The 25,757-nt window shown below is 43.8% G+C and overlaps 1 protein-coding gene across 1 annotated transcript in view; it reads right to left on the minus strand.

Annotated features, from left to right (window-relative positions):
- The window catches only part of LOC124556619 (angiotensin-converting enzyme-like), a 178,641-nt gene that overhangs the window by 39,530 nt on the left and 113,354 nt on the right, over positions 1–25,757 (minus strand). The window contains exons 4-5 of the mRNA XM_047130586.1: positions 4,837–5,098; positions 2,621–2,729 (exon numbers count right to left, since the gene is read on the minus strand). Of these exons, the coding sequence (XP_046986542.1) occupies positions 2,621–2,729; positions 4,837–5,098 (371 nt within the window). The remainder of the gene's footprint in view (positions 1–2,620; positions 2,730–4,836; positions 5,099–25,757) is intronic.

A 25,757-nucleotide genomic window follows, 5' to 3' on the forward strand; every position in this document is an offset into this window, starting at 1 on the left:
TGTAGTGTGCAAGTGTCGGGACCGATGACCTCAGCAGTTTCGTCCCTTAGGAATTCACACACATTTAAATATTTGTTGGTGTATCAGTGCAGTCTGTCCAACATATCCACTAGAAGTGACATCTCCATTATGTCCCACAAATGTTTGATTGGATTCACGTCGGGCGATCTGGGCAGCCAAACCATTCGCTCGAACTGTCCAGAATGTTTTTCAAACCGATCGCGAAGAATTGTCGCCCGGTGACATGGCCCATTGTCACCCATAATAATTCCATCAAAATGGTCTCCAAGTAGCCGAAAATTACCATTGCTAGTAAATTATCGGTTCAGTTGGACCAGAGGATCCAGTCCATTCCATGAGAACACTGCCCACACCATTATGGAGCCACCACCAGCTTGCACGTTGCCTTGTTGACAACTTGGGTCCACATCTTCGTGGGGTCTGTGCCACACTCGAACCCTACCATCAGCTCTTACAACTGAAATCAGCACTCACCTTACCAGGCCACAGTTTTCCAGCTGTTTAGGTTCCAACCGAAGCAGTCATGAGCACAGCAGAGGCGCTGCAGGCGATGTCGTGCTGTTATCAAAGTCACTCGCATCGGTCGTTGCTGCTATGGACGATTAACGTCAAATTTGGCTGCACTGTCCTAATGGACACGTTCATCGTACCTCCTCATTGATTTCTGCGTTTATTTCACCTAGTGTAGCTTGTCTATTAGCTAATGACATCTCCACGCAAACGCCGCTGCTCTTGGTCGTTAAGAGAAGGGGGTCGACCACAGCGTTGTCCGCGATTTTCAAAGCTGTACGAACAGGATTCCGGTTTGACGAATGCTGATGCACCTTGTTACACTTCGACTACCGGAACTCGAATCTCCTAATAAATTAGCTGATCTTAATCCCATATGCATTATGGGAGCACTTGGAACGGAAGGTAAAACGGAGCAGTCAACAAAGCCGCAATTTTGCAGGTCAACGGAATGTAATCATCAATGACTGTTATACAGGAAAAATCTGTGAACTCTCTTCCTCACCGGGCTGAGGTCATTATCGATGCAGGAGGCGCAGTTACACGGAGTAAGTGTGAAGCTTCCTACGTGATATGCTTATTTTATGAGGGTGATATTGGGGACCAGCACAGCATATCAGTAAACGAATGTGGGAAACCACCTAAAAACTATGCTCAGGCTGATAGGCGAACCACAACAATGGCCGTCAGCCCATCACATGGATTTATCTTGGTCTATTCTATCTTCCTGTATCGCGAGCTACCGCGGAGCACATTAATCTGTACGAGCAGGTCATCGACAAGATTCCTTGAGAGAACTAAATAATGAAACATACACATTATGTCTTTTCGATATCTATGGTAAATCAGTCGTTGACAGATTATACTGAAACATGTGTAACATTTTTTACGCAAATCAATATGTACGAAGCTATTGCTACTTTTCTATAGCTTGCAAGTGACAAGCTGTAAGATAATAAAAGTAACTGATTCGAGCGCAAAATGTTCGTAGTTTAAATATTTCATGGAGCTGCACGATGGTCATAAAATGCACGGAAAGGCGAAAGTCCACAAGACACGTTACCACCCATCACAGCGTTATGGACACTGAACTCCTTTATGTATTGAATACGAGTTAGCATCCCTAAGTTCCTTAGAATTTAGTGATTCTTTACTTAACTAAAGCTTACAATACATAATAAAGAACAGCGTGTATTAAGCAAAAAAATCAATGTTAATAAACAGCATGCAAAAATCGAATAAGGAGATCATTTTTGTAGTAAGCTCTAGTTCTTAACATTAATACGGAAATAATATTTTTGGGCGATAGACGAGCAAGTGACTGCACAGTAATCGGTTATAGATAGTCAAAGAGCATTACACTGAACTGTTAAAAGTGGTAGCTTCACATTTCACCATTCACCTTCTCAAATTAAGGAAACAACTGGAAAACTAATTCTGCGTTATGCGGCGGGTATTTGAGCCCTACCCCTCACGTGAATGAGCCCAGTCTCTCAACCAAGTGCCGTAAAACTGTCTACAGTATTGGTGTAATGGTATGCTTAGTGCAACTGTGTAATATATGTTCCATTTCAGACCGGCTGTTCATTCCTGCACATAAGTTTGTAAAAAATATGTTGTCCTCTCAGTTTGAGGAATGAGCTCCTAAGGTTTGTCCCTATAGTTTCAATATACCCTGTGATGTTTCATTTTTAGGCGACTTACAAACACACAGGTTGACTATAGTAACTTTCTATATGGCAGCTGTGGCCATCCTTATAACTTACCTGGGCCACAATCGAAAAGACGAAAGTTTTTGGGCCGCACGTAATATACTTAACGCTAACAACAACCACTGAGGCAAAAAAAAGTATGGGGACGGTCGGAGTTGTATAGTTAACACCTTTAAGTAATTTAACACTTACTAATTTACAATTCATTATTCTAAAAAGCAAGATGGAATTAATTTCACATTTTATGTATGAGATTTCACTGTTATGCCCTCTTCCTCGGCCGTTTTGTTTCTTGCTTTGGGCCACATACGTTTCGCGCGTCGTGGATTGGACACCTCTGCCTAAGGTCAATTGCAGTTACATGTAGCATATCTTACCCGGAAAATAGTGGGCTGATTTTCATAGGCCATGTAGTACTCTATGTGTCCCATCTCATGGTGGATGACTTCATAATCTTCTCTTGAGACTTCTGCGCAGTAAAGCATTCTGCAAGAAAGCAATGTAAATCTGAAATTACTTTCAATTGTTTAAGAAGCAAACTCGTCAAATTCTGAAAAAAACGAAATTTCGGTCCTATTGGAAATCTAAGTGATTCTTCAAATGCTTGTTTCGAAAGCAGATTATTTTCCGGCACAGTAACACAAATTGAAACAAGAAATTAGATGTTTCGGCCATAACATGCCATCTTGAGCAATGGTGCAGGAAAATTAACTACTTTAAAAACAAGCCTTGAAGTATGCAAATATCATGAGTACTAAAGCTCTAAAAGCTCCTAGGAGTAAATATGAAAGAAACTGAAATTTACAACATGATGAAACATTGTTGTGTCCAAATAAAGGTATATTTATTTTTCAGTATAAATGTAGTGTTGTCATATTAGTCTCTTGAAGGATTACGGAAGGGAACACCCGCGTGCGCTTAACGTGAAAGGATGAAATTCTAGCAAGAAACCTCAGCGCCAGCCTTTCTACTAACAAAGGAAGTGCGTTACCTTGAACGCTCAAAACAACACAAAAATATCCTTAGAATATAAATCGCTCATCCCTAAAACAGTGGTACAAGCCATTTGCGTGCAAAACTGCACGACTTACGTCGAGAGACGTGTGGATAATCACCTACTGAAGGTCTAAAAGAGGAACTTTGGTAACATAAGAAACAAAATAGCAATATAACAAGACCAAAAACACATACATTTCAATATCATGACTTATTGCTTTATTTCCCTCTGCTTAAAATGATAACGCTATCTGAACAGTAAACTTTTTCTATCGACCTGATAGAGTCACACAGTTATCCAGTATTGAATGACCTGATATGAGATATCAATAAAGTGGTCAAAGAAAAGTTGAACAGAACAATATGCACATCCGATTAAAGCCACTTTTTCACATTCAACCTGACTTTTGCATTCAAGCAATCCACTGTCTAATGCCACACTAATTACAGTTTTAAGCAATGACATTGGTATGTCAGTGACATATCCTGTCTTTCTCAAGCATATTGTAACATACGCTTGCATTTCATCGCAGAAAGATGATTATATAGCGCAGAGTGAAGTTTGATGATGAAATGACGATCGTGCAATTTTTTTGCAGTTTTTCACATTCTTGTGTTACAAAATCAACGGCTCTTCTCAGCAGAGATTATATTGCCTAAAGAAGTAAACATCAAGAACTTGGCAATATTTTGTTGTCTTCTGCATGTTTTTGGTCTTCTTATATCGATAGTTTCCTTTCTTCTGGTTATCAAAGTTCCTCTCGTGGACCTCGAATAGCTCATCATTCAAATGTCTCCTGTGTTTTGCATGCGAGTGGCTCATACCATTGCCTTTGGGACGAACGATTTATATTTTAAGCACACTTTCCGGTGGTTCTGAGCTTTCGAGGTCACGCACTTTTTTGTAAGACTAAGAGGGTTAGTGGGCTATTAAGTTCTGGGTTCCCCGTACAGGGCCACAAAGTGCAACTGCATTTGGCTTGGGGTGAGTTAAACAGTTTCAGTCCTTTTGGGGGCTGTGAAAGAGTAAGGTAGCGGTATAACTTTTGTACGTACGGCGTACAACAGCTTTCCCGCTAGAAGATCACGGAGCTTAATAACATTTTGCGAGTAACGTTAAGCTGGTGTTTGGAAAATCTGTAAGCTCGTTTGGTGAGAGAATTTAATTACCGAACCAATGAACATTAACTTGGTGCATAGTGGTCATAAAAGCATTCGATTACTGGTATCTGTTACAACTACCGAATTTAATGATGAGTTTTTGCATATATCTACCTGTGAACTATGTAAAAATATTTCAATTGAAAATATAAACTCTCGTGTAGTCTTGCAATCCATTTCCATCAACTCTAGCTGTTTTTAGTATTTTTCAGTAGTTAACATTTATGCTAATGGAGTTACGATATCACATTTCTAAAACTGGATCTACTTTTGCACTGATATGTTACTAATCTCTACACTGTGTATCAAATGAGCCAAAGACTTTAAAATCCTACCGCTCTTTCTGAAAGATGAGTACGTTCGGATGGATGGCGTAGTTTTCCCTTTGGCCTCTGTGTGAGCTTCTCGGTTACTTGTTGCACTTGCAATGGCTTACCTGTAGTCGTTATCCTGGAACATATTGGCAGCGGTACCGTGGCAGTTCACGTTTCCGAGGGCGGTGCGCTCGAAGCGCGACCGCTTCCAGAAGGATTCCGGCATCTTGGGCAGCCCCATGGACACGTACATGTCCTCGGCGGAGCGCACCATCGACATCACGGTTACACCGTGCTGGCGCAACATACGGCCGATATCGAACTGGCTCGCCGACGGCATCACCACGTCGGTCAGTGCTGCCCAGTTCTGTGCCCACATGTTTCCTGCGAGCACACGGGTGACAATCGTTAGTAGTGAGGAGTTCTACCTCGATTGAGAAGGAGTTTGAGGTGCCTGTAGTTAAATCGAGTTATACACAGCTGAATCGTCGAAAGATAGCAACAGCGCCCCGGTTTAATGCAGCAAGCGTAAAAATAGTGAAGACATTTGCGACGTACTTGTTCACGTCGCAACTGTTTTTATTTTCGCGTTGTACTAAATTTATAATTTTCTTTCAGCTATCTTGTACTCATATCTGTACTTATTACTGCGATAGTACTGCAGTTGTTCCCAAGATGGAGAGGTATTTTGTTATACACTCCTGGAAATTGAAATAAGAACACCGTGAATTCATTGTCCCAGGAAGGGGAAACTTTATTGACACATTCCTGGGGTCAGATACATCACATGATCACACTGACAGAACCACAGGCACATAGGCACAGGCAACAGAGCATGCACAATGTCGGCACTAGTACAGTGTATATCCACCTTTCACAGCAATGCAGGCTGCTATTCTCCCATGGAGACGATCGTAGAGATGCTGGATGTAGTCCTGTGGAACGGCTTGCCATGCCATTTCCACCTGGCGCCTCAGTTGGACCAGCGTTCGTGTTGGACGTGCAGACCGCGTGAGACGACGCTTCATCCAGTCCCAAACATGCTCAATGGGGGACAGATCCGGAGATCTTGCTGGCCAGGGTAGTTGACTTACACCTTCTAGAGCACGTTGGGTGGCACGGGATACATGCGGACGTGCATTGTCCTGTTGGAACAGCAAGTTCCCTTGCCGGTCTAAGAATGGTAGAACGATGGGTTCGATGACGGTTTGGATGTACCGTGCACTATTCAGTGTCCTCTCGACGATCACCAGTGGTGTACGGTCAGTGTAAGAGATCGCTCCCCACACCATGATGCCGGGTGTTGGCCCTGTGTGCCTCGGTCGTATGCAGTCCTGATTGTGGAGCTCACCTGCTCGGCGCCAAACACGCATACGACCATCATTGGCACCAAGGCAGAAGCGACTCTCATCGCTGAAGACGACACGTCTCCATTCGTCCCTCCATTCACGCCTGTCGCGACACCACTGGAGGCGGGCTGCACGATATTGGGGCGTGAGCAGAAGACGGCCTAACGGTGTGCGGGACCGTAGCCCAGCTTCATGGAGACAATTGCGAATGGTCCTCGCCGATACCCCAGGAGCAACAGTGTCCCTAATTTGCTGGGAAGTGGCGGTGCGGTCCCCTACGGCACTGCGTAGGATCCTACGGTCTTGGCGTGCATCCGTGCGTCGCTGCGGTCCGGTCCCAGGTCGACGGGCACGTGCACCTTCCGCCGACCACTGGCGACAACATCGATGTACTGTGGAGACCTCACGCCCCACGTGTTGAGCAATTCGGCAGTACGTCCACCCGGCCTCCCGCATGCCCACTATACGCCCTCGCTCAAAGTCCGTCAACTGCACATACGGTGCACGTCCACGCTGTCGCGGCATGCTACCAGTGTTAAAGACTGCGATGGAGCTCCGTATGCCACGGCAAACTGGCTGACACTGACGGCGGCGGTGCACAAATGCTGCGCAGCTAGCGCCATTCGACGGCCAACACCGCGGTTCCTGGTGTGTCCGCTGTGCCGTGCGTGTGATCATTGCTTGTACAGCCCTCTCGCAGTGTCCGGAGCAAGTATGGTGGGTCTGACACACCGGTGTCAATGTGTTCTTTTTTCCATTTCCAGGAGTGTAGTTAGATCATTTTCTCGCTCTATGTCAGGATGGGAGGTAGGCTAACCATTCACTCGCATTAGACCACACGGGGAAGTACGAACTACCTGTGTCCCAAATTTGTTCATTATTTACACCGATTCCAGTGTTAAACGTAACAGTACCCAGTGCGGATGATTGTGTAATTTTTGCTGCATGTATCATCTTTCATTTTACTTATCACTAATATTCTTGGCATTTAGTGAAAAATTATAAATAACGTGTACGGCCTAATAGAACCGGAACTGTACGATGATGAATGAGACAGCTGGAATTTATTTAATGAACGCTTAGTCTTAGCTCGGAGAAATCACCTAAGGTAGGCTACATTCGGTTTTGTTTAGCAGTGTAGTACAGTGGGACATACACACTGCTTGCCAAAAAAACTGAAGCACACAGAAGAAGCGTCTGATGTCAGTGTAACTTCGTACACGAACACACCATCAGCGGGTATTAACCGATCACAGTTGCGATTCACTGTGACAGGCATAATAGCCACCGGCGTACCTCTGTGATGTTCTTGTTTGGTGTTGTTCATGTTTAGTGTTGTTACCAGCCCTTGCCGAGTATATAAGGGATACGAACAGTGTGAGGTGCTGTGTGATCACTGTGGAGGACACAGAGATGCCGCATACTCGTTCGAGGCTACGTTATCAGCACCTGACAGAGTTTGAAAGGGGACGCAGTCTGGGTCTTCATCTGGCCGCCTGATCGGATCGTGCAGTACCCAGATTTGTGGGGCATCCTGATGCGAGAGTGGCTCAAAGGATCACCGTTTTGTTCACCAAGCACATAGTAACCCCTTCACATCTACGCCTGCCATCCGAGAACAAATAGCAAACTTCCTGCTACATTTTGCGCCATTCCGCAAGACTGGTCTGAGATCAGTAGCAGCCGGACTAGGGAATTACCGTGACATGAGTAGCATGCCAGTGATCCCACAATACATACGGCTGCGATTGGAGCGGTGCCGAGCCCAGGAAGCATGGATTGCTGACCAATAGCGCCACAATGTGTTCAGTGATGAATCTCCGTTTGGCACTCTCCTGGATAACCATCGTCTGCGAGTATGTCAGAGACCTATGGAGAGATTCTATTCTTCCAATGTTTTGAAGAGAGATAGCGGTGTTCATCATGTTGTAATGTTGTGGGGAGTCGTTGGGCACGACTTCAGGTCACGACTGGCAGTGATTGAGGGACCCGTGACGGAACAGCACTACGTCCCGACATCCATCGTCCTCGTGTATTACCTCTCATGCCACAGTATCATTGTGCGATTTTTTTTAAGCATAAAAACCCGTGAAGACTATTTAGAATAATTCTAGTCTGCATACGGCACGAGTCTCTACGGACTATCTACGTGATGCTGAGGTACCCCCGTGGCCAGCATTATCTCCGGATCTCCAAAGCTAATCAACATGTATGGGACCAGCCGAGAAGTCAAATTCGGTCCAGTGTCAGTACCCAGGATATCAAGGACCAGTTACAACAGGAGAGGTTACAGCGGTTTCATTCCACCTTTCCGCTGGCTAATGTGGCCGAGCGGTTCTAGGCGCTGCAGTCTGGACCGCTACAGTCGCAGGTTCGGATCCTGCCTCGCCCATGGATGTGTGTGATGTCCTCAGGTTAGTTAGGTTTAAGTAGTTCGAAGTTCTAGGGGACTGATGACCTCAGATGTTGAGTCCCATAGTGCTCAGAGCCATTTGAACCACTTGAAGCACCTTTCCCAGCTGAATCAGTGCAAGCGTCAAGGAAACGCTGATGCAACGTCGTGCTGACAAGTTGGATTAACTTTCATTTTGTTTCCCCCTCTTCTTCTTAGGGTTTCATCCCCAGGCAGTTTATATTTCTCGGCGAAGTGAACTGTCAGATTCATGGCACCTTAAATATTATGGGTCAAAATTATACAGATCGTTATGAATTCTAAATTAAGTATTCTGAGAGCAAGGAACTAGTGGTCGGAAATAAGAATTTTGTTCTTAATTGACATAAATGACTTACAATGTCAGTCGCAACACCACCTTATAACAGCTAATTACAGTGACGACTGCCGGCTGCTATGGATGCTTCACAACGGCACAGAAAATGTTTGCATATTTTCTCAAATATTCCTGTTTTATCTTGCACAATGAGACAGGTAGCTACGAGCCAACCGAGCGTTTCCTCACCTACTTCTACTGGCGTTTCACAAGCCAGCGGCTTCATTTAACCTCATAAGGAAAGATCCACCACTGTTACAACATAGACCGCTACGGTTGCAGGTTCCAATCCTGCCTTGGGCATGGATATGTGTGATGTCATTAGGTTAGTTAGGTTTAAGCAGTTCTAAGTTCTAGGGGACTGATGACCACAGATGTTAATTCCCATGTTGCTCAGAGCCATTGGAACCACTTTTTTTTGTTGCAACATACAAGATAGTGTATTGCTTTTCAAGGTAATGCCTCCAACATCATTACAGAAACATAGTTCTCATTCGATACCTGCTACCATCTGAAATATTCATTCCCTAACTGTGGTTCCTTACATCAAACTACTAAGTTTAAAGCCCTCCCCTGTCTGTAAAATTTTGTCCCTAAAATATTGAGGCATCCAGTTTGTGGAAGTACACGATATCGATTTTTCTTACCTACACTCTGACTACAATGAATAGGTTATGACATCGTGGTGTTTGTAAGGGTTTACATCTGCCAATCCTCTTATTCAGCGAGAGAAGTCGCAAATATCTGATAATTTTTCGCAGTGCGCTATCAGTATAAGCACACGGAAAGAAGAATACTAAATATATGAAGTCGGGCTATAAATAATCTGCCCAAGCAACGTGGAACGATAATAAAACACTGAGCTGGAAGGACAGATATTGAAGCCGTCATCTGGCCATTCGGATTTAGGTTTTCCGTAGTTTCCCTAAATCGATTACGGCATATGGCGGGCTGCGTCTTTTCAAATGACACGGTGGATTTTATTTCCCATCTTTCAGCAAAATGAGCATGTGCTCTTACCCAAACCACTTAATCGTCGACGGTATGATAAACCCTAGTCTCCATTCTCGTTCCACACAGAGACTGACGTTGGTGCGAAGAGCCTGACTAATTCGCAGAATATTTAACGAACAACTAAATTTCCAGTGTAGAGATACGTATGCATCAAGTTACTGGTACATAATACTACCAAGCTGTCTATTCCGGCGGTAAACTCATCGGTGCTACCAGAGTCTGTAATATTTTTGGCTTTACAGCCATCATATTCAGTTACAGGAAGCTCTTCTTAGAGCAGATGAGAAGGCAGTAGTGGCAAGATGACGTAATGTGGTGTCATGTACCGATGAAAGGTGGTTTGTTCGGTACGGGTATCATGAGAAAGACCGTTTTAATTCTGGTCCTTCACGATTGGCTGCTGCGTTCGGAAGTTGAGCCTTAAAATGATAAACTTCTGGTATTTATATTAGACAAATTAAACAGCGTATTTACTTGCATTTCAAAGTAAAACATCTCTGAAAAGCGTACTATTATTTCACAAGTATTAATAACCTTCAGAATAATAAGCAACTGCTAAACGAAAAGGCAGACGGCACTGCGGAGATCGGATCGCACCGAAATTGGATGGCGGAAGAAGTGGTTCGGCTGTAAGATCATAGCTGGTTCGGCAGTGTCTGAGGACAGACATGTTGTCTGCCGCGGTCACTGTCAGTTAAGACTTCATTAGCAATCTATGGTTTCTAAATATCATAGCTGGTTAGGCAGTCTCGGAGGACAGACACGTTGCCTGCCGCGGCCGGCAGTTGAGAACACTGTGACAGTAGTTACGGAAATACGGAGTTCCTTATTTTGTTGAAGACTGGAAATTATTTGTGACTCTAAAGTGAAATGTAATTGTGCATTTTATCGTGTTCTGCCAATAAAAGATGGTGGCATCCCATGTACACAAACTAATTGGAAATTTAATTATTCACATAATATCAATTCCTCGCTAAGAGCTTCTTACAGCCTCAAGATAACCGATATACGACATACATGCTGTTTTCTGCGCAGGGGACAAGAACTGTAGAAGACTGTAGGTTGGTGAACATTTGTTAGAACTTATACTCTGACCACAATCTATTGGTTATGAACTGTAGATTAAAATTGAAGAAACTGCAAAAACGTGGGAATTTAAGGAGATGGGACCTGGATAAACTGAATGAACCAAAGGTTGTACAGAGTTTCAGGGAGAGCGTAAGGGAACAATTGACAGGAATGGGGTAAGAAATACAGTAGAAGAAGAATGGGTAGCTTTGAGGAATGCAATAGTGAAGACAGCAGAGGATCAAGTAGGTAAAAACACGAGGGCTAGTAGAAATCCTTGGGTAACAGAAGAGATACTGAATTTAGTTGATGAAAGAAGAAAATACAAAAATGCAGTAAGTGAAGTAAGCAAAAAGGAATACAAACGTCTCAAAAATGAGATCGACAGGAAGTGAAAAATGGCTAAACAGGGATGGCTAGAGGACAAATGTAAGGATGTAGAGGCTTATCTCACGAGGGGTAAGATAGATACTGCCTACAGGAAAATTAAAGAGACCTTTGGAGAAAGGAGAACCACTTGCATGAATATCAAGAGCTCAGATGGAAACCCAGTTCTAAGCAAAGAAGGGAAAGCAGAAAGGTGGAAGGGGTATATAGAGGGTCTATACAGGGGTGATGTTCTTGAGGACAATATTATGGAAATGGAAGAGGAGGTAGATGAAGATGAAATAGGAGATATGATACTGCGTGAAGAGTTTGACAGAGAACTGAAAGACCTAAGTCGAAACAAGGCCCCGGGAGTAGACAACATTCCATTAGAACTACTGACAGCCTTGGGAGAGCCAGTCCTGCCAAAACTCTACCATCTGGTGAGCAAGATGTATGAGACAGGCGAAATACCCTCAGACTTCAAGAAGAATATTATAATTCCAATCCCAAAGAAAGCAGGTGTTGACAGATGTGAAAATTACCGAACTATCAGTTTAATAAGTCACAGCTTCAAAATACTAACGCGAATTCTTTACAGACGAATGGAAAAACTGGTAGAAGCCAACCTCGGGGAAAATCAGTTTGGATTCCGTAGAAATGTTGGAACACGTGAGGCAATACTGACCCTACGACTTATCTTAGAAAATAGGTTAAGGAAAGGCAAACCTACGTTTCTAGCATTTGTAGACTTAGAGAAAGCTTTTGACAACGTTGACTGGAATACTCTCTTTCAAATTCTGAAAGTGGCAGGGCTAAAATACAGGGCGCGAAAGGCTAATTACAATTTTTACAGAAACCAGATGGCAGTTATAAGAGTCGAAGGACATGAAAGGGAAGCAGTGGTTGGGAAGGGAGTGAGACAGGGTTGTAGCCTCTACCCGATGTTGTTCAATCTGTATATTGAGCATGCAGTAAAGGAAACAAAAGAAAAATTCGGTGTAGGTATTAAAATCCATGGAGAAGAAATAAAAACTTTAAGGTTTTCCGATGACATTGTAATTCTGTCAGATACAGCAAAGGACTTGGAAGAGCAGTTGAACGAAATGGACAGTGTCTTGAAAGGAGGATATAAGATGAACATCAACAAAAGCAAATCGAGGATAATGGAATGTAGTCGAATTAAGTCGGTTGGTGCTGAGGGAATTAGATTAGGAAATGAGACACTTAAAGTAGTAAAGGAGTTTTGCTATTTGGGGAGCAAAATAACTGATGATGGTCGAAGTAGAGAGGATATAAAATGTAGAATGGCAATGGCAAGGAAAGCGTTTCTGAAGAAGAGAAATTTGTTAACATCGAGTATTGGTTCAAATGGCTCTGAGCACTATGGGACTTAACATCTATGGTCATCAGTCCCCTAGAACTTAGAACTACTCAAACCTAACTAACCTAAGGACAGCACACAACACCCAGCCGTCACGAGGCAGAGAAAATCCCTGACCCCGCTGGGAATCGAACCCGGGAACCCGGGCGTGGGAAGCGAGAACGCTACCGCACGACCACGAGATGCGGGCCATCGAGTATTGATTTACGTGTCAGGAAGTCGTTTCTTAAAGTATTTGTATGGAGTGTAGCCATGTATGGAAGTGAAACATGGACGATAAATAGTTTAGACAAGAAGAGAATAGAAGCTTTCGAAATGTGGTGCTACAGAAGATTGCTGAAGATTAGATGGGTGGATCACATAACTAATGAGGAGGTATTGAATAGCCGGCCGCGGTGGTCTCGCGGTTCTAGGCGCGCAGTCCGGAACCGTGCGACTGCTACGGTCGCAGGTTCGAATCCTGCCTCGGGCATGGATGTGTGTGATGTCCTTAGGTTAGTTAGGTTTAAGTAGTTCTAAGTTCTAGGGGACTGATGACCATAGCAATTGAGTCCCATAGTGCTCAGAGCCACTTGAACCATTTTTTAGGTATTGAATAGAATTGGGGAGAAGAGGAGTTTGTGGCACAATTTGACCAGAAGAAGGGATCGGTTGGTAGGACATGTTTTGAGGCATCAAGGGATCACCAATTTAGTACTGGAGGGCAGCGTGGAGGGTAAAATTCGTAGAGGGAGACCAAGAGATGAATACACTAAGCAGATTCAGAAGGATGTAGGCTGCAGTAGGTACTGGGAGATGAAGAAGCTTGCACAGGATAGAGTAGCATGGAGAGCTGCATCAAACCAGTCTCAGGACTGAAGACCACAACAACAACAACAATAATGCATTCCACACAGGGCGGTGGCAGCGAATAGGCACACCGCGTGAACTACAATTTTAGTACAAATATGATCTGTGACACGTCATCTGTGGTAATACAGAGGAGGTATGAAACAGCGAAATTTCCGAGAGAAAGAGGTTTATAATACGCATGTATATATACCCTCTTTTTCCCTGCGTCTCTCTTTCAACTTGCTGTAAGTTCATTTACCTAGGAAAACGTTTTACCGGCAGTATAAAGACTGCAGCACGAGCAGACTTTCAAGTGCATAAGCTATCAGTTGAAATTAATGGGTGCAGTGAACAGTCCGGTTGGAGGATAGCTAGAATGCGTCATCTGACTCATTCAGAAAAAAAAGTGTGATATAACAACCGAAAGAAAGTGCCACTACCAGATGAAGAGGTATGCTTGTGCATCCTAGAGGCCACAAAGGGGAAACACCACTGTTCACGGAGGATATTATATACTAAAAAATCCTTCCAGAAAGATCTGGTGAATTTTACAAAGAGATAAATCTGTACATAATTCCACGGATAACTCCACTACTCCACTTAATCTTACTAGTGCTTTAATCACAATCGTTTCCTCAGGAACAATTGATGATCACTGTCCTCTCACATCAAAACTCCAGATGTCAGACACTCAGATCGATACCGAACGTTGTATGTCGGTAGACTGTGAACCGAAACACCTATTTAGTGCGTGCTAAGTGTTGTCGTCTAGTAGAACGTGCATAAATGGTAATTAAAAAGAACACAAGAACTACGAAACACAGGAAAAGCCTATCTGCGAGCAGTTGCGTTGTAGGTCTCGCGTGAGTGAGTTGGTAGAGCGTGAGGACGTCGTACAAAAGGTCTCCTACTCAAATCCCACTACTGATTTTTTTAAAAACTGTTTATGCGTGAAACTCTTATATGTGACAACACATTCCAGACGTGTAAATGCACTTTTTGGAGTTTGTAGCAATGTTCTTTTGGCAGTCTGCTTTCGCTGGTTGAAAGTAGCAAACCTATAGGACACATTTGTGCGACAGAATATCACACCTTTCTATACAAATGAACCCTGTAGGTTTGTTTCTTGCAACTAACGAAGCGAAAGCAGACTGACAAAAGGACATGACAAAAAACGCCAAAGTCCTTCCACATGCCAGGAAAATGTTTTCACGTATAACAGTTTAACTCCTGAACAGTTAAAAAATTTGTCATCAGTAGGGGTTGAAATCGGGACCTTTGATACTACGACCTTACACTCTACCAACTCGCCCTCGCGACGTCTGCTAAACAACTCCTCACAGATACGCTTTTCATGTCCTCCGTTGTTGCAGTGTTACTCTCAGTTACCGTTTACGCATCTTCCACCGGATGGCAACTCATAGTACCAACTAAATCGATGTTTTGGTTGTTCCTCAAACGACATGCAACATCTAGTACCTATTTGAGTGTCTGACATTTGGACGTTTGGAGGTTTGGGTATAAGAGGACAGTGATCATCAAATTTTTCGTAGGGAAACGTGGGTGATTAAAGCACTGGTGAGATTAAGGCCACACAAGCTCTTCCACCGACTGCATGCCAGGTTGTCTACGCGTATTGCGCATCGTGCCTGCAATCAACGAAGGACGGTCAGAACGCGCGTTCCAGACGAATCCCGGTTCAGTGCATCGAGCAATCCGGCAAACTGGATGATATGCAGTGAAGAAATAACAAATTCCCCCCCCCCCCCTCGAAACGTACTTGGTAATAACCAGTATGGTATAAGAAGAATGAAACACTGCATGGGTATCACTAACACATTAAAGTTGGTCATTGAATGATGGTAATGTACGAAGGCAACGGAGGAATGTGTTCGATTTATGGGCAGTGTCCTCATTTTCGTTAACAGTGTTAGCCACCAGAGACCGTCCCCTTTTGCAGGTAGGCCGCACTGTGCAGACAGCGTGCAAATTATTTTATGCATTCGTTGGGCCCGAATCGCATAGAGCACGTTAATGCAGAGCTACCCAGTGTCTGACGTAATGAAGACGCCAGCAGTGTATGCGGCTTACCCATCACGTAGTAGATAGCACGCTACATATCTTCAAACGGTATCAGTGCGAATACCTTTCCTACGCATAGCCGGAACGACAGGCAGTCGACACCATACTTTACAGTCATTACTGCTGAATCGCTATACGTATCCACAGCCGACAGATTTTTCATTAATTGGTTATCTTAGCAGTTCTCGTTTTCAAAATACTGTGGTTGATGTCCGAAGTGGAAACAATTAAGGAAAATATGAATTCTGTGGTGGAGCAAATAGAAACTGGCCGCTTATGTATTGAGGAAAAATACAAGTAGACGAGTGAAGCATGACATATTGACATTTCTTTTCTTTTGACGATATTGTTCTGACACCACAAGGAGGACTCCAACAGCTTCTAACTTCTTAACTCGAAGCCTGTGAGGGACACTGATATTTTCTATTGTCTTAAGTAGTTCATAAGACAGCCCACTTTTTCATTCTGAACCATCAACTACACATACAGAAACTGATCAAATGGTTCAAATGGCTCTGAGCACTATGTGACTTAACTGCTGAGGTCATCAGTCCCCTAGAACTTAGAACTACTTAAACGTAACTAACATAAGGACATCACACACATCCATGCCCGAGGCACGATTCGAACCTGCGAGCTTAGCGGTAGCGCGGTTCCAGACTGTAGCGCCCAGAAACGCTCGGCCAGCCCGTCCGGCACAGAAACTGAAAGCGGCGCACCATCAACACCTTCACCGAACACTACCAAAGGGATATTTCAGTACTGTCAGACTTGCGGAATATGTTGATTAAAATTTAATGCTTATGCGAGTTTATTTTCTATGTTTTCAATACAGTAAAATGCCATTTCTACATATGAGAAAAGGTGTGAGTACATGGTGACTATTAAATATATCTAACGTCACTACCAAGTTTTGGGTTGTGATCCTAAATCATAATGCCCTGTGGATGAGCAATGGCAGTTTATCGCAGACTTTCAGAGTTTGTGGAATGTCGAATCATTGGCACGATTGACATGAGAGCATCATTCCGACAGCTGGATGTAATATAAATAACTGTAGAACAAGCGATAACAAGATGGATTCAAGACACCATTGTGACAAGATGGGTTGGCACGGCTCTTTTCAGAACGATTACACCATAGAAAGATCGTAGTGTGGTTCGACTGGTTCCAACGAACAGACAGATGAGAACAGCTGAAATCCGGGCAGAGGTTACGGGTGGAGCATCACCACGACAGATTACTGGAGGATGGGTTGATATCTCGAGATACCATGCATCGTTTATCACTGACACTATACCGCAGACAACACAGACTGCGTGGTGTAGAGCCACAATCAATCAGAAAATCGTATGGCATTCTGTGGTGTTCAATGAGGGGCCTAACTTCCGTTTGTGACTGTCAGATCGATGCCTAGCATGTAGGAAGACGACCTGGTGCAAGGTCATAGGAAGTAGTGATTATCAATATACGTAGCCTCTCCAATCCTTGGAATTGTGGAGTTGGGAGCTATTGAAATAACAATCGGAGTGATTGCACAATTGAGGAAGAGAAGCTTCATGCACGTGAGTATATAACAAGAATGGTAAAGCCCATTTTCATGCTCTTCATGGCCAGGAAAACATAGAGAAAATTCACGCATGATGACGCAAGATCCCAAACTGCAGTTCACACCACGAAAACGTTGAGTAATGTGTGAATCTTTGACTAGCCTGCCCGGTCCCTTGATTTTTCACCAATACGGCACGTCTGGAATGCAACATTTTCATACCAGCCTTCGTGTAGCAATATTCATGAACAGCCGCAGCATGTATTTCAGCCACGGTAAGAAATTCCTCGCGGTAACAACAGGAAGCTGTTTGCTTCAATACCACAATAAGTTCAAAAGTCTATTCGTGCCATTGGCAATCACACCTCATGTTTATGTTGATGATGAAGATGAGATTATAATGGAACTTGCTATGAGATGAACAACGTCTGAAACTTTGATTAATATCGGGCTGGTGGTTCATAGTGTGACACTTTTCATTTCTTTCAGTGAATTAAATCGAACCGTCTTATTACTATAAGGAAAACAATTTATATCTGAACATTATTCGTGTTGCAATTCGTGTGATTGTTGGCAAATATTCTTGTAACGAAACCCTTTGCTCCGCAATTAGAAGTAGATCGATGTCGCAAGCCAAACAGGGATGACCGAAGTTGGACGTAATTGGACAGGAACTATGCACCAGTGGGGTTATTCCTGATTTGCGCAATCACTGCATAGGCCGGCACTTTGCAAGAACTCCGTAGCATGTGTGGAATGTAACAGGAGTCACAATGTGCAATGTGATTCGACAACCTCGGACACTTATGCAACTGAGGCATATTATCTCTGAACAGCCTACTGGACATTTATCCAATGTCTTGCTGAGTGTAAATTGCCACATGTGGTTGGGAATGCTCGTTACCGATATGTCACTACGCATATCATGGAGTATCGATAGTCCTGATCATCATAGTACTGTTAAGAATGAGATTTCTTTTCGCTCCTCGTTTTTCTGTGGCTTTCCTTGGTGGAAAGAGTCATGTAAATAAAGTATTCTTATTGAATAATTGCTCCTATCATGTCTTCACATCCCATGACCTAACTAAAAACAACAACACTAGAGTTGATTGTTCCTCAACAACAGTTAAGAGGTGTAGAACGACACGCGCGTCTGAGGAGATACGGTGTAATTCTGCACTCTGGGAATTAACTTCTAGTACCGAGACGGTAAAAAGTCTTATAACTGAAGTGACCGACGATAGATTTGAAACCATATCGTTCTGGCTGGATTGATGAAGACAAAGGCACGAAGCTACTACACAGACGATGACACTGCTCCCCTTCACTTCGTGTCTATGTTGAAATGGTAGTAAATTGTTCGTTCAGTGACGCTTTCGATTGGGTTCGCTGATGTGACCCATTCCATCAAGCAGGAAATACCATTCATCCGAGAAAAGTACATGTTGCCAATCGACAGCAGTCCAATTTTGGTATCCGAGAATAAATTTTCGTCTTTTCAGTCAATCGAGTGACGAAAGCATCATCCATCTGCATTGGAGCTCCATGAAATGATGTGAAACGGATAAGTTAACAGGATATGCATACACGATGACTTTCAGTGGATGAATACATGCTGCTCATTTAAAAGTTCATAAAATTAACGAGCATACTATTTTTCAGCCCTACTCATGCAACTACGGACAAAACTCTTTTCTTGTAGATTACCAGTTTTAAATAAAAATCAGCTATGGCATTGCAGTTGTCCATTAGGAATTATCTTAGGTTAGTCAATTACTATTGATTTTTCCGTCTTTAGTTTATTGCAATTAAAGGGTATTTTCACCAGACGCGTTTCGTTATTATATATAAAGAATCTTCTGTGGGAATTCTGGAATTACGGATACATAATATGTCGCTAAATTTTGGTGTTTGTAGATCAAAAATAGAATTTCCTCACAAAACTTGGGAACAATTTAATTACAATGTTTTTGCCTCTTGTTTACATATTATGTAAACTGCTGCTTTTTCCTTTGTTGTTAGATGAGGCTGAGGTCGATGTAACCTTGCCTTTACATTCTTTCTTGGCTATTTTTCACCTTTTTCGAAACCACTTTATTTACGCTGTAGTTGCCATCAGATACAAAAAAATCTAATGTGTGTGAAATCTTATGGGACTTAACTGCTAAGGTCATCAGTCCCTAAGCTTACACACTACTTAAGCTAAATTATCCTAAGGACAAATATACACACCCTTGCCCGAGGGAGGACTCGAACCCCCGCCGGAACCAACCGCACAGTCCACGACTGCAGCGCCTTAGGCCGCACGGCTAATCCAAATGGTTCAAATGGCTCTGAGCACTATGCGACTTAACTTCTGAGGTCATCAGCCGCCGAGAACTTAGAACTAATTAAACCTAACTAACCTAAGGACATCACACACATCTATGCCCGAGGCAGGATTCGAACCTGCGACCGTAGCGGTCGCTCGGCTCCAGACTGTAGCGCCTAGAACCGCACGGCCACTCCGGCCGGAGGCTAATCCCGCGCGGCCACCAGATACAAAGAGCATATGAGACCACGGAAGTACAGGAAAATCATTTGACTTTTGCCGAAACGAACACCAACACCAAGAAAAAGTTACCACCAGAGACACAGACATACAAATTATAAGGCTAAACAACACAAAACATCTTCTCACCCTACAAGAAAACTACCACATTTATAAAACTATAACACAAAAGGAACAACTCATAAATGATCACAGCAACCCGACAAACCACATATTTTTTAAATTAAATTACATATAGACATATGACCACTCCTCTGCTAATACGCCCACTCACTACCACTCCTCCCCCACCCACCCATTTCCCATTCACACCTACTGTCTTGTGCCTGTTGCTTTTCCTATAATCGCTGCTCCCTCCTACAATTCGAACCACCATTCTCGCCCTCCCCCTCCCTCCTCTCCACACACATCTCTGTTGAACATTCGACACATCTCCACATACACATTTTAGAATTTATTTTCTTTCTGCCCTCCCCCGCTCCACCGATGTAATCTCCCTGTCTACATCTCAACATCTACAGCTTTGAAACATTCACAACGTACACAAAAATTTGAGCAAACAAACCCGCTGTGCTGAAAGGGGAACAGGTGAAACTAGAGTACTATTTATTTTGTGAAGTTTTACGAATATGGGGTGAAGTGGAAATAACACAAATGCAGAGTAAGAGAAAGTGAGTTCAAAAAAGGCGAAAAACTGCAGACACTGAAAGTGCAACCAAGTTTTTGCAATCTCAACTTCATCTAACAAAACAGGAAAAAGCAGTAGTTTGCAGGATATACACTCCTGGAAATGGAAAAAAGAACACATTGACACCGGTGTGTCAGACCCACTATACTTGCTCCGGACACTGCGAGAGGGCTGTACAAGCAATGATCACACGCACGGCACAGCGGACACACCAGGAACCGCGGTGTTGGCCGTCGAATGGCGCTAGCTGCGCAGCACTTGTGCACCGCCGCCGTCAGTGTCAGCCAGTTTGCCGTGGCATACGGAGCTCCATCGCAGTCTTTAACACTGGTAGCATGCCGCGACAGCGTGGTCGTGAACCGTATGTGCAGTTGACGGACTTTGAGCGAGGGCGTACAGTGGGCATGCGGGAGGCCGGGTGGACGTACCGCCGAATTGCTCAACACGTGGGGCGTGAGGTCTCCACAGTACATCGATGTTGTCGCCAGTGGTCGGCGGAAGGTGCACGTGCCCGTCGACCTGGGACCGGACCGCAGCGACGCACGGATGCACGCCAAGACCGTAGGATCCTACGCAGTGCCGTAGAGGACCGCACCGCCACTTCCCAGCAAATTAGGGACACTGTTGCTCCTGGGGTATCGGCGAGGACCATTCGCAACCATCTCCATGAAGCTGGGCTACGGTCCCGCACACCGTTAGGCCGTCTTCCGCTCACGCCCCAACATCGTGCAGCCCGCCTCCAGTGGTGTCGCGACAGGCGTGAATGGAGGGACGAATGGAGACGTGTCGTCTTCAGCGATGAGAGTCGCTTCTGCCTTGGTGCCAATGATGGTCGTATGCGTGTTTGGCGCCGTGCAGGTGAGCGCCACAATCAGGACTGCATACGACCGAGGCACACAGGGCCAACACCCGGCATCATGGTGTGGGGAGCGATCTCCTACACTGGCCGTACACCACTGGTGATCGTCGAGGGGACACTGAATAGTGCACGGTACATCCAAACCGCCATCGAACCCATCGTTCTTCCATTCCTAGACCGGCAAGGGAACTTGCTGTTCCAACAGGACAATGCACGTCCGCATGTATCCCGTGCCACCCAACGTGCTCTAGAAGGTGTAAGTCAACTACCCTGGCCAGCAAGATCTCCGGATCTGTCCCCCATTGAGCATGTTTGGGACTGGATGAAGCGTCGTCTCACGCGGTCTGCACGTCCAGCACGAACGCTGGTCCAACTGAGGCGCCAGGTGGAAATGGCATGGCAAGCCGTTCCACAGGACTACATCCAGCATCTCTACGATCGTCTCCATGGGAGAATAGCAGCCTGCATTGCTGCGAATGGTGGATATACACTGTACTAGTGCCGACATTGTGCATGCTCTGTTGCCTGTGTCTATGTGCCTGTGGTTCTGTCAGTATGATCATGTGATGTATCTGACCCCAGGAATGTGTCAATAAAGTTTCCCCTTCCTGGGACAATGAATTCACGGTGTTCTTATTTCAATTTCCAGGAGTGTATAAAGAAGAGGTAGTAACGTAGTAGGTAAACTCTACATCAGTTGTATAAGGAAATATTGTTTATAATCTACAAATATCAAAATGTAACTATATTATGTAACTACATTTCCAAAATGACCGCAGAAGATGCTTTACAAGTGAAAGTGAAAAGTGTCTAGAGAAAAATACAAGTTAACTGCAGTAAGTTTAAGACATAAAAAACAATAATAATTCATTGTAACAACTACTGTGGAATATGGTCATCCAAACATACATATTATTTACGGTTAGGTTCAAAAAACGGTTCAAATGGCTCTGAGCACTATGGGACTTAACATCTGAGGTCATCAGCCATGGTTAGGTTTAAAATTAGCTTTACTACCCGTCACACATTTTAGGTGATTGGGCAAATGCTCAAAAAGTTTTGTTAATGCACTCACTTTTTAAGCCCTCGACGACATTAATAATGAATACTGGACTACCTAACAACTTTGGACAGAATGTGATTTAATTTAGGTATGTACTACATTCTCCCAGAACACCTCCAACAAACCTGTCTTCCATTTGCCTTATCTACTAAAGATTTTGCGTGTCCTTTCCATTTCACGTCTCTTCTTGGTACTACCCCTAGCTGCCGTAACTGTAGTTTCCCCTATCGACACTGGGCAAATTAAAGTCATCACGTACTACTACCGTATACTGGAGCATTTCCGTGTTATGTACACTGAAGCGCCAAAGAAATTAATATAGCCATGCATATTCAAATACAGACATAAGTAAATAGGCAGGATACGGCACTGGTCGGCAACGCCTATCTAAAACAAGTGTCTGGCACAGTTGTTAGTTCGGTTACTGCTGGTACAATGGCACGTTATCAAGATTTGAGTTTGAACGTTGTGTCACTGTCGGAGCTCAAGCGAAGCGACACATCATCTCCACAGTAGCGATGAAGTGGGGATTTTCCCTTACTACTATTTCACGAGTGTACCGTGAATATCAGGAATCCGGTAAAACATCAAATCTCTAACATCGCTGCAGCCGGAAAAAGATCCTGTAAGAACGAAACAACGACGATTAATGAGAATCGTTCAACGTGACAGAAGTGCAGGCCTTCCGCAAATTACTGCGGATTGCAATGTTGGGCCATCAACAAGTGTCAGTGTGTGAACCAATCAACGAAACATCATCGATATGGGCTTTCGAAGCCAATGGCCCACCCATGTACGATTTATGATTGCACGACACAAAGCTTTACGGCTCGACTGGACACGTCAACACCGACATCGGATTGTTGATGGCTGTAAATATGTTGCCTGGTTGTTGGACGAGTCTCGTTTCAAATTGCATCGAGCCAATGGACGTGTATGGATATGGAGACACCCTCATGAACCCATGGACACTGCATGTCAGCAGGGGACTGTTCAAGTTGGTGGAGGCACTGTAATGGTGTGGGATGTGTGCAATTAGAGTAATATGGGACTCCTCATACGTCTAGATACGACTCTGAGAGGTGATACATACGTAAGCATCCTGTCTGATGACCTGCATCCATTCTTGCCCATTGTGCATTCTGACGGCCTTCGGCAATTCCAGAAGGGCAAAACGACACCCCAAACGTCCAGAATTGCTACAGAGTGTCTCTAGAAACACTTCTCTGACTTTAAATACTTCCTCTCGCAACCGAACTCCCCAGACATGAACATCATTGAGCGGATCCTCACGAGCAGTTCAGAAGAGATCTCCACCTCCTAGTACTCTTAAGGATCTACGGACAGTCCTGCAGGATTCATGGTACTAGTTCCCTCCAGCACTACTTCTGACATTTGTCGAGCCCATGCCACGTCGTGTTGCGGCACTTCTGCATGCTCGTGGGGGCCCTACACGATATTAGGCAGGTGTACCAGTTTCTTTGGCTCTTCTGTGTAGTTTAGGCTACGTGTGACAAATCTACGACTGATGTGCCTGAATCTGCTTGCTGGCAATGAAGTCCAGTTATTAATATAAATTCAATGACCCTGTTTACCCGAGTCTACAGTAGTTTTCAGCACGATACACTTTGAACATCGCTAGATAAGTTATTTGCTTGTTTCTATGAAATCTCCACCTCGTAAGAAGTTTAATTAATATTTATGACAGGGAACCTGTCAGTTATTTGATTAGACAAATGTGACTACCTCCTAGAAGCACGATATGGCTAGACTGAGTGCTATATCCGAATGTTGTTAATCCGATACTAAGTCTCCTCTCTGTATCTCTAGCTATCGCAGGAGTATTTTGTTGCAGAAGCAGGTAATTCGGAACGCACATCTAAAAATTAAGCTAAATGTATTTTTATAGGCATGCATAATCTACAGAGGACAGCGTTACAGTTATATCTGTCACATGCCACGCTACCGGCCACACTCAGTTGAAAATGCTTGCACCGAGAGCAGCGATATATGGAGCATGCATCTACCTGCTTGGTTTGATGAGAGACAGTGCTCAAGGAGAATGGCATAATGACGTATACGAGATGAAAGCAATCCTTAAATAATTTCATTTTTTTGCTATATACGAAGTTTGTATTCAGTGATGAAGCAATTACCATGCTTTCAATCGATACTACGTTGAGGACGAATTTTGGGTGAAGAAAGACTCATTCCAACTACAGGTGCAATTTGAACGATCTGTATCACTTAACAAACATGTAATGACCGCGTATGAATTAGTTTCGGTACAATCCTCGAACTTATGTATTTTCTGTTGCTATTGAAAGTTTATTTCTAGCCTATGTTTGGGATTATTTGCAATTTCGGAGCGGTGTGATGTCATTATTTTATCCAAGTTACTTTTCCCACAATAGCATGCATTGCACAGTTCATGGCTTAATTCCATTTTAGTTCTGAAACAGATACAAGCAAAATTCTATAGTCTGATAACAGTTAATAAGTCTGCGTAGAACTTAAAAAAGGCTAGTCATAATGACAGAATTTCTTTGGACGTAAAGACATTTATTCTCATGGGTAAATACTCTCTGCAGTTAGTAAATTTTCATAAAAGTTGCTGTTTTTTAATCTAATATCGATTAGCGTGTCAGAAACAATGAGGTTATTGTCATGTCGCGAACATAATGAAGTCCAAATGCGATAGCAGGGTCGTAAATGAAGAATAATAGCTAGCACAGAAGGCACGTTTTTTACGATCGCTAACGTGCATCCAAGATAAAACCGAACTCCTGGACAGAGAGTGCAGATATTTATACAAACATCGAATATTCCACAATGTAAAAACGTTAGAAATACAAGAAATTTCGAGGCTCGCTGTTTCAGAAGTTCTAATTGAAGTCGAGTTGAGCATCATGGATCTAGGCCTTGTTAATGGGTCTCTGTATTGCAGTTATGGCGGATCCTCACGTTTCGGTCTTGGTGACACTACCCCTTCACTATGAAGAGCATCAAAGGTAGCTCCTCCCATGGAAGCCCTCATCGTCAATCCGCAAATCAAGGCCTTAGTAGGGCTACGTACGGAGGATTTTTATCCTCTTGATGAAAGGTCATTATCCTTGGCTTCATATGTGACGCGTGATAAACAACGAAGGATACGATACGGCCCAACTTCTCAGATAGTCCCACTTTCCGCACATGCATAATAAATCCATACCAAGTCTTCAAGTCTGTAGCTATCTTACTAGGCGGTGCTTGGCATTAAAACGCTCTCGATCTTGCTCCTAGGCGTCCAGGGTCGGTATGCGAGTCAGGCTCCTTGGTTATCAAGTCCCGGTCATGAAGTGTTTCACTTAGTCAACCTGAGTATCGATCGGTTGAAACGATAACACTGCACACATTGACGTTTCGTCCTTGCGACCGTGGAGCAAAAGGGACGGTGAGAATCCTGTAGTGTCTAGCTTTGCTGAGTTGTAT

The sequence above is a fragment of the Schistocerca americana genome, chromosome X, assembly GCF_021461395.2.
Source record: "Schistocerca americana isolate TAMUIC-IGC-003095 chromosome X, iqSchAmer2.1, whole genome shotgun sequence".
NCBI lineage: Eukaryota > Metazoa > Arthropoda > Insecta > Orthoptera > Acrididae > Schistocerca > Schistocerca americana.